Here is a 10,487-nt window from a genome sequence, read left to right on the forward strand (position 1 = left end):
TAGGCGGGAATCTGATCCCATACAGTTAATCCATTTTAGCCTCTACTGAATCTATTTAGCATTGTTGTCACCTATTACTACAATAATCATGTTTGATTTTTTTATCAATGACTTTAGGAATTTGCCTTTTGTTTATTTACGTAGGTTTAGTTCACTGTAATTGAGTTTATGGCTTCAAAATATGCACATACTAATTAAAAAAGGCACATCAAAAAGTGCTATATATTTTTTCACAATCTTAAATATGACATCAATGTATATTGCTTGACTTCATTTTATATATATTTTTTTAAATAATTACATTATTATAATAATCATGTATTATACTATATAATAAAAAATATTTAAATAATATTATTGCATATTACTTGCACACACAAACACACACACACATAATATATTTACATAACATGTTTATTTATGTATTTATTTATTTATACACTACCTTTCAAAAGGTTGGGGTCAGTACAATGTTTTTTTTTCAAAGAAATTAATACTTTTATTCAGAATGTATTAAACTGTTCAAAGGTGAGTTAAATATGTTTATAATGTATTATTTCCTACAAATTCTGTTCTTTTGAATGTTTGATTAATCACAGAATAAAAAACACTACATAAATATAACTGTTTTTAACATTACTTAAGAATGAAATTATATTAAGAAGTGTTTCTTCAGCACCAAATAGGCATGATTTCTGAAGGATCTGTGATGAATAAATTCTATTTTAAAATAAATGAAAATTGAAAAGTTGTTTTAAATAGTAATATTTCAAAATGTTACTGCTTAAGAGATTTCTTTCAAAAACATTTTTTAAAATCTTATATTGAATGATTCACTTTATTCCTCACTGAATGAATCTGTTTGAATGAATGATTTAATGTCTTACTCTAAAGATACTTGCCGCCACCTGCTGGCTGTTTTACTTTCATTTTGTTGCTGTATTCTAACTTTATATATTTAAAACATTATGATAGTGTTATGAAATTATATATGTAGCTTGTTGCATAGTGTTTATGTAAATAAACACAATATGCAAATAAATCATTGTGGATATCAAATCCACCTGGCCTCTGTAACTGTCTCCTCTATAACACTATCGTGTTCATTGATCAGTAGTCAGATCTAGCCTAGTCAATGCAAAAACATTACATTCATTTATTCATAATTAATTTACTCATTTAACGTTAACGGATCGCCAGGCAGGCGTACAGCAGTGACAGACAGACACATATAATGGTGTCCTGTATGGAAAAATGTTTCCCAGCTGACAGCTGTCCATTTTCACCTGTACAAGTGAACAGAACACTGAGCATCGGCAGCTAATGAGGTGCGTTGGAGTGATGTCACTGCCCCTCTTCATCTGATTGGCTAGAGGAGGAGCTGTCAATCTAGAACTAGTGGACCAATGATGCCCGCCTTGATTTACAGGAAACTCTAACCACAACATTTGGAAAAGCAAGCGCAGGACGTGGAAACAAAAGCGAAGGGAAAAACAGCATAAGCATACAAAAATTAAAAATATGAGCAGAAAATGTCTGAGAGTACAAAAAACAGAGAAATATAACCAAGGAAAACATGATTTTGTGTGCAAGTCAGACAAATTTGCTTTTTTTTATTTTTATCCGTGACTGCAATACTTTAGGCGGGAATCTGATCCCATACAGTTAATCCATTTTAGCCTCTACTGAATCTATTTAGCATTGTTGTCACCTATTACTACAATAATCATGTTTGATTTTTTTATCAATGACTTTAGGAATTTGCCTTTTGTTTATTTACGTAGGTTTAGTTCACTGTAATTGAGTTTATGGCTTCAAAATATGCACATACTAATTAAAAAAGGCACATCAAAAAGTGCTATATATTTTTTCACAATCTTAAATATGACATCAATGTATATTGCTTGACTTCATTTTATATATATTTTTTTAAATAATTACATTATTATAATAATCATGTATTATACTATATAATAAAAAATATTTAAATAATATTATTGCATATTACTTGCACACACAAACACACACACACATAATATATTTACATAACATGTTTATTTATGTATTTATTTATTTATACACTACCTTTCAAAAGGTTGGGGTCAGTACAATGTTTTTTTTTCAAAGAAATTAATACTTTTATTCAGAATGTATTAAACTGTTCAAAGGTGAGTTAAATATGTTTATAATGTATTATTTCCTACAAATTCTGTTCTTTTGAATGTTTGATTAATCACAGAATAAAAAACACTACATAAATATAACTGTTTTTAACATTACTTAAGAATGAAATTATATTAAGAAGTGTTTCTTCAGCACCAAATAGGCATGATTTCTGAAGGATCTGTGATGAATAAATTCTATTTTAAAATAAATGAAAATTGAAAAGTTGTTTTAAATAGTAATATTTCAAAATGTTACTGCTTAAGAGATTTCTTTCAAAAACATTTTTTAAAATCTTGTCGATGCCAAACTTATATATTCACGTGCATGTATAAAACAAATTTAAATAATTCATGTTGATATCAATTCATGTAAAAAGTCCAAACCAGTAAAACATCATTTTTTGCTCTTTAAAGGTTACAAATATGAGTATGACAAACGTGCTATATTTTTAAACTGAGTAAAAAACAAGACATGAACCATGAATGAGTAACAGTGACTAAAACTGCCCAACCAGTGCAAATGATACACTTGCTTTGCAGCACATTGTATGTAAAAACAGCCTGGTGTGTGACTGTATTCTTCCCTTTATAATGGTGACTCATGTGTACATTCCTTACTATGCTGTATCTAAAACTGTGATGTATAACGTTATAAACTGAAACTGTAAAATATGGTTGCCAACCTGATTTCACTTTGTGTAGTGTGTAAGTAAACTGGACCTATTAAAGGGCTCATCCATTTGCATGCCATTAATAATGCATCAGTACTGCAACATGCTTCCTGATAGAAAAATGGACCAACATGGAAGCAATATCAGTATGTACAGAATGTCAAAAAGTCAAGTATACCAAAACTATTTCTCGCTTCGTTTTCTACTTTCTATACAGTGTGCATTTTGTGGATCACTGCTCCCCCTTAATAATAGCATTGAAATGTGTTGTTGTTGTTGTTTTTTAACAAAAACTACAGGCAGTCCACCTAACTAATTAAGTGATTGTGGAAAATAATGTTAGATGGACTTTAACAATCTAGTATACTTGATAAAGGGATCATTTCAATTCTCTGCTACATAGCTTCTTAAGGTCTAAGCTCTATTTCATGGCCCACATATCACCTCCAGATTTGGACTGTCGTATATGACCCATATATCTCTGCACAAATTCTTGCTGATAAGAACAGAAGTGAGTTATGAGGATTTGGGATCGAAAACTGGGTTGTATGGTAGAAGAGAGAGAGAATAAGAGGCGATATAAGAGAGCAGCTCAGCATTTCTTTTGTAATATGGTCTTTTGTAACATGTTTGTCCAGCTCTATTATATATGCTCCCCCTTTTGTGACCACCGTCACATTCAGCATCCTTTGCTCAGTGTTCATCTAATCCTCCTAAGCGCTATGATTGGACGTGCGCTCATGATTGTCTATTTTTCCACTACCCATGCTCCATTTCACAGCTTGATGACCAACAATGCCACCTAGATCTATCAAGCACATACAGTAGTATGTCAGAGTGACTGTACGTAATTATTGATTAACTCTATTACATCTACCTTTCTTTCTAAATATTGAGTAAAGGAGCTATACAAACTACATGATATTTACAAAAAAAAAATCCTAAATATGTTATCTTAATAATAAATACAGATTATAATAAATATAGCATTGTGTTCATATTCAGAAAACTGGATCTGAACCTGAGCTTACTGGCATTATCTAAATTTTTCTTTGGAAACGCAGAGAACTGCAGCAAAAACAGTATAAATGCTTCTCATTTTTTCATAGTCATATGTGGGTAGTGGTTCTCCTCTCTGAATATCAGTGTTAAAAATGGCAAACTCTTTGTGAACTGTGTACAAAGCTCTTGAAGAGACATACTGCAATGCACTGGCCTTTATAAATGTTACAAAAAAAAGTCTTCGGAGTAAAGGCATGATTGGATGGGATGGACTGTGGACAGAATGGCTGAATTCTGATCATTCGGAGTTCAAACTGTTGTTAGTGGTCACATGGGCTGCAGCTTCAGCCAGCTAAGGTCATCTGACCTATAAAAGAAAGAAAACTTCAGTAAAAAAGCATTAACAATACAACAGAGCTCTAAAGAAATGTGGTCGCTTTTAGCCTCTTTAAAGGAGCACCTAGCATTTAACTTCATAAATTACTACATGAATTGTGCATTTGGACAGTATTTCAACATACAGAATCCATATGAGTTTCACAGAAAAATGTTTAATCTTCATAAGGGTGGTATACCTGTCAGCCCTGTGTTCCTGTGTCTTGTGTTTTGCTACCCATGTGCTCCCCATTACCCAGTTTCTCCCTTGTTTATTATGTTCATTGATGCCAGGTCATCGTTTAATTCCCGGTATTTAAGCCCTGTGTTTTCCTGTGTCTTGCATCCAGTGTTAAACGTCTACTCCATGACTTATGTGTGTGATTCCCCGGTTTTGTTCAATAAAGACTCTTCAAGGATTCTCCCTCGTCTCCGCATCTCCTCGCTCCTTCGCTCCTCGTTCCGACACAGTAGGCAGATCGTGACAGAAGACAGGACCAAATAACAGAGAGGGCTCAGCGCAGAGAGGGCTCCTGTTCTCACGTTCAGCCCAGAGAGGGCTCCTGTTCCCACGTTAAGCCCAGAGAGGGTTCCTGTTCCCAAGTTAAGCCCAGAGAGGGCTTCTGTTCCCACGTCCAGCCCAGAGAGGGCACCTGTTCCCAAGTCAAGCCTAGTGAGGGCGCCACAGTTCCCGAAATTTCCCCCAAGGAATTTGGGGGGGGCTATAGGGCTCCGAGGCCAAGGCTGCCGCTCCGCCATGGCCCCCTGAACTGTCTGCTCTGCCATGGCCTCCTGAACTGTCTGCACCGCCATGGCTCCCCGAGCAACCTGCACCGCCATGGCTCCCCGAGCAGCCTGCTCTGCCATGGCTCCCTAGTCTGACTGCTCCACCATGGCCCCCTGAACTGTCTGCTCTGCCATGGCCCCCTGAACTGTCTGCTCTGCCATGGCCTCCTGAAATGTCTGCACCGCCATGGCTCCCCGAGCTGCCTGCTCTGCCATGGCTCCCCAGTCTGCCTGCTCTGCCATGGCTCCCTAGTCTGCCTGCTCCGCCATGGCTCCCTAATCTGCCTTCTCCACCATGGCTCCCTAGTCTGCCTTCTCCGCCATGGCTCCCTAGTCTGTCTTCTCCGCCATGGCTCCATAGTCTGCCTGCTCCGCCATGGCCCCCTGAGCTCCCTGCTCCACCATGGCTCCCTAGTCTGCCTGCTCCGCCATGGCTCCCTAATCTGCCTTCTCCACCATGGCTCCCTAGTCTGCCTTCTCCGCCATGGCTCCCTAGTCTGTCTTCTCCGCCATGGCTCCATAGTCTGCCTGCTCCGCCATGGCCCCCTGAGCTCCCTGCTCCACCATGGCTCCCTAGTCTGCCTGCTCCGCCATGGCTCCCTAATCTGCCTTCTCCACCATGGCTCCCTAGTCTGCCTTCTCCGCCATGGCTCCCTAGTCTGTCTTCTCCGCCATGGCTCCATAGTCTGCCTGCTCCGCCATGGCCCCCTGAGCTCCCTGCTCCACCATGGCTCCCTAGTCTGCCTGCTCCGCCATGGCTCCCCGGACTGCCTGATCCGTCATGGGTCCCGGAATGGGTACCACCCTGGAGGGCTTCCGTCCCGTGTAAGCCTGTCCGTAGAGACCTCCAGAGCACCCACCCCCCCTCCCCATTGGAAGCTATGTGGCACATGGATGTGCCTTCCGGGAGGGGGAGGTAATGTCAGCCCTGTGTTCCTGTGTCTTGTGTTTTGCCCCCCATGTGCTCCCCATTACCTCCCTTTCTCCCTTGTTTATTATGTTCATTGATGCCAGGTCATCGTTTAATTCCCGGTATTTAAGCCCTGTGTTTTCCTGTGTCCTGCGTCCAGTGTTAAACATCTATTTCATGACCTATGTGTGTGATTCCCCGGTTTTGTTCAATAAAGACTCTTCAAGGATTCTCCCTCATCTCCTCACTCCTTCGCTCCTCGTTCCGACACAGTAGACAGATCGTGACAGTACCTCTTTAATGGTGGCAGCCATTTTGAGATCAAATGACTGTCTTTTTCCTTTTCATTGGCTGCATCCAAAATCACATACTCCCTGTGCAGGTATGTTTTTTGAATAAGTAAACACTCTTTGAGCATTATATAGAATGAATGTGTGTAGTAGTATGAATTAAATCTGGATGTACTGCATTTGTCATATTGTCACTGTCATGTGACCTACCAGTGTCAGCTGAGTCACTTCACTGCTATTCACAAATCCTTTCCCTGTGGCTTCATGGGATAGTAAAGTAAGTGTCCATTAGATTCCGAAGTAGTAAGTAATTTGTATACTTCCACATAGCCTACTGTTTTAAGAATGCTGTGAATTCGGACATACTGCTCTTTTCACATACAGTTTTTCGTCTAATATATTGTATGTATAGAAGTATGTGATTTCAGATGCAGCCATTGTTCAGAATAGCATATGACACTCTCAGAAAAAATGGTACAAAAGCTGTCACTAGAGTGGTACCTTTTCAACAAGTACTAAAATGTAGAGGTCGACCGATTGATCAGTTTTCCGATTAATCGGCACCGATAGTCAATTGATGGAACTACCAGCTATTGCCAAAAATCCATGCAGATGGATTATCATATTATCATACTGTCATTATACAGTATGAGAGCGTCCCCTACAGGCGAATCACTGATGTTTGTTTTGACACATGATACTGCGCGCATACAATATCTGGTAACACTTTATTTTAAGGTGTCCTTGTTAAAAATGTTACATGTACTTACTATTATATTAACAATAAATTATGCATAATTACATGCAAGTAACCATAAGCCAAACCATGCAAGTACATGTAGTTAATTAATATTACTCAGTACTTAAATGTATAATTAAAATAAAGTATAACCCAATATCCATATGTATGAAATTTCAATGCTATGGCCTTTGTGTAGATATTTAAAGATTTCCATCTTTAAGAATGACTGCAGATATGGAATGGTACAATTTCTTTACAAATTCAGAAAACTTTACAAAATGAGTCCATTTGTAACATTAACTAAGGTTGATAAAAGCTGTAGAAGTACTGTTCCTTCTTAGATTGTGTTAATAACTTGCTTCAGTTAACATAAGTTAATGAACTATGAACTAACTTTAAAATGGTCAATATATAATTCATATTTAATTTTTATATATTTATTCAGTTACAAAGTTTTTTTTTTAAATAGTAATGCACTATTTTAGTGATTGGTCAGTATCCATTTTAAAAATTGGTTGATTAATCAGTTAACCGGTTGATTAATCAGTATCGCCCAATGTGGTCCAACCTAGCTATTTGTATCGGTAAACTCCAAAATCAGTCATCCTCTACTACTATGTACCATTTAGGTGCTAATATGCACACTTTATGTACTAATAAATGCCTTAAAGATCCCAATATGCTATTTTTAGGGGTAAAAAGGTCCAAAGATGTAGCTTTTGAAAGGGAACCACCCCAGTGGCAGCTTTTCTACCCTTTTTTTTCTAAAAGTGTACCATACTACTATAAATATTTATGCAATATGTATGTATACTGAGCAAAGTATGCACATTTTTAGTATAAACTTATAATCGCTTTGGGGCTGCAGGAAAATAAGATCTTCATTAGTTTACCATCCAAACCTTGACTCCTTGGTTGTATCAGTTGTTTAGAAAGATGAATACAATCAATGAGGAATAAATGATTCAGTGAACCTTTAACTTGCAGGAATATCTGTATTTTTACATATACTGTAGAGTTCTCACTCACTCTGCTTCTGCCTTTGTAATCACTCTTCCTTCCGCCAACCTTTCTGCCACCACAGAGACAGCCGGTTCAACATTCAATCCTGCTGCAGCCACCACCTCATCATCCCTGCAGTTAAAAGTACACAGCCAATATTTCTAGCTTTAAATAGAAAACAGGTATAAAGAATGGATGCCACAAACCTACAGCTTCTTACTTGAGGTAAAGTGCCAAAAACTTCATGTTCTCAAATCTCCCTTTTAGCACCATCTCAGTGTATCCCTCCCCGTACCCTGTGAATAAAGAAGAATAAGGACATGATTACATACAAATACCTGTATTTTACAATCCGTAAAGCATAAGCATGTACATTAAAAGGCAGCACCAGCATATCGAATAGTTCTCCCCAGCAGGACGGTCCAATAGAATGGCACTAAGTTTAGCTCCACCTCCCTGCGCATCATGTTTAAGGCCACAATCCTTCCTAATAAGGCAAAAGTTATAATGAAATTAAAGACATTTGAGCACTACACAATTATATATTTAAAGACCAGTGATGCACCAAATGTTTTTTGCACCAGTAAAATTCTTCAGCGAAGAGACGTCTCTCAATACTTCAGTTAAGCTAATTTTACAAATTACTATTCTAGAATAATTTTGGGTCTCAGTGAAGTGCATCCACATTGTTGGCATGTTTACCTGTTGCAGCTTTCTCAAGTTGCGTGCACAAAATAGATGCTGGCACAGTAAAAACACATCATTGGAGAAGCGTTTTATCAGTGAACCGAACAAAAAACATGTTAAAAAAAAATTGTTTTGTGAGGAAAAATAAATGCATATTGAAAAAAATTTTTAAATCATGTTTTCAGCAGAATATTTTTGGTTGTCAAAAGTTGGTGTATCACCCCATATTTTAAGTCTTTTAGTTCATGTCTATTAGCTTTATGGTGTCTATGGGCCCTATTTTAACAATCTAAACGCATGGTCTAAAGAGCACGGCGCAATTGCGCTTAGGGCGTGTCCGAATCCACTTTTGCTAGTTTAAGGATGGGAAAAATGGTCGGCACGCCCGGTGCATTGTCTAAAAGGGTAGTCCCTATTCTCTTAATGCGTAATGGGTGTGTTTTGGGCGTAACGTGCCATAAAACAATCAAAGTCTCATCTCCCATCCCCTTTAAAAGCCAGTTGCGCTTGGTGGTTTCGATATTTACATGGCGGAATTTCATTTTTAATTTTTTAAAAAGTTTGTGTGCTGCTGCGCGTCCCTGTGTGTGTCATAAGCAATGTGTACGCGCGTTGTGCTCCCGTCTATAGGTGCATATTACTAACGCACTCTTTAAATAACAAAGAAAAAATATTGCGCCTGACTTTAGACCAGGTTTTTGTTGGTCAATGGCACAGACCATTTCAGTTGCCTCAAAATAGCAACGCGCCAGCAATGCACCTGAACACACCTCGTTTTCAGACCAGCACGCCCATGGGCGCACAAATGGGCGCAAATGCATTTGCTATTTAAACAATGTGGAGCAGGACGTGAAAATGACAACTGCGTCGGGCTGAAACTAGCAAAAAAAACTTGCGTCGTGCCTGGCGCCGCATTGCGCCGGGTGTATGATAGGGCCCTATATGTTAATATACACCTAAAAGTTGGCAAAATTATCTTTGATTACCATGTGCCTGCGCTGTCTGCCAGTGGCCGATGCTCACATTCTGGCCTTTTGCCATTTTGAGAGGAAAGAAGGTCAGATCTCCTGCACAGTAGACGTCTGTTACGTTGGTCCTCATGTACTAGACAGACAGGGACACGATTAAAGATTTTGGAAGTGTAAGGTTTGAGCTCAAGGAAATTGGTCATAACACTTACCTTATCCACAATTACATAGTTCTTAGAGTCCATCCTTATTGGACTCCCTTTCAAAAACTCTGAATTGGGACTGACACCTTATATGGAGATCATTGGGGAGAAGAGAGCATAAACCTGTTGTTCAGATTATTTAAATTCAAGAAGCACTTTGTTCTCAGTTCGACGACTGTACATACCAATTCCAACGATTAACAAATCGGCTTCTATAGTGATACCGCTCTTCAATTTCACAGCCTTAACCTGTGAAAAAACAGGTTATTCTTTTAATAAGTCATAAGGAACCAAATGAAAAGAGGCCATCGTCCAGTTAAGTGTTCTTGATCATGTATTTCAGTCAATTAACTTCCAAAATAAGGTACTGATGTGTTGTTTTGGAAAAAAATAAATACATTTATTTTTAGAACAAATGACCCTGTTGACTTTACCCTCCTATTTTCGCCTTGAACCTCTGCGACGGCATCATTCATGTAGAACGTCACCCCTCTCTCTTCCAGCATCTTAAAGAACAAACAAAGCAAAGTAAGAAGATAATCATTAAAGGGATAGTTCACCCAAAAATGAAAATTTGATGTTTATCTGCTTACCCCCAGGGCATCCAAGATGTAGGTGACTTTGTTTCTTCAGTAGAACACATATGATGATTTTTAACTCCAACTGTTGCAGTCTATCAGTCATAT

At 38.2% G+C, this 10,487-nt stretch overlaps 1 protein-coding gene across 1 annotated transcript in view; it reads right to left on the reverse strand.

Annotated features, from left to right (window-relative positions):
• Positions 1 to 3,933: 3,933 nt before the first annotated feature.
• aifm5 (apoptosis inducing factor mitochondria associated 5) overlaps positions 3,934 to 10,487 on the reverse strand; it is a 13,191-nt gene continuing 6,637 nt past the window's right edge. Inside the window, exons 12-19 of the mRNA XM_016267706.1 lie at positions 10,236 to 10,307; positions 9,987 to 10,050; positions 9,811 to 9,887; positions 9,617 to 9,734; positions 8,332 to 8,430; positions 8,164 to 8,239; positions 7,971 to 8,075; positions 3,934 to 4,205 (exon numbers count right to left, since the gene is read on the reverse strand). Of these exons, the coding sequence (XP_016123192.1) occupies positions 4,166 to 4,205; positions 7,971 to 8,075; positions 8,164 to 8,239; positions 8,332 to 8,430; positions 9,617 to 9,734; positions 9,811 to 9,887; positions 9,987 to 10,050; positions 10,236 to 10,307 (651 nt within the window). The 3' untranslated portion in view covers positions 3,934 to 4,165. The remainder of the gene's footprint in view (positions 4,206 to 7,970; positions 8,076 to 8,163; positions 8,240 to 8,331; positions 8,431 to 9,616; positions 9,735 to 9,810; positions 9,888 to 9,986; positions 10,051 to 10,235; positions 10,308 to 10,487) is intronic.

The sequence above is a fragment of the Sinocyclocheilus grahami genome, unplaced genomic scaffold (assembly GCF_001515645.1).
Source record: "Sinocyclocheilus grahami isolate Dianchi unplaced genomic scaffold, SAMN03320097.WGS_v1.1 scaffold39.1, whole genome shotgun sequence".
Taxonomy (NCBI): Eukaryota; Metazoa; Chordata; class Actinopteri; order Cypriniformes; family Cyprinidae; genus Sinocyclocheilus; species Sinocyclocheilus grahami.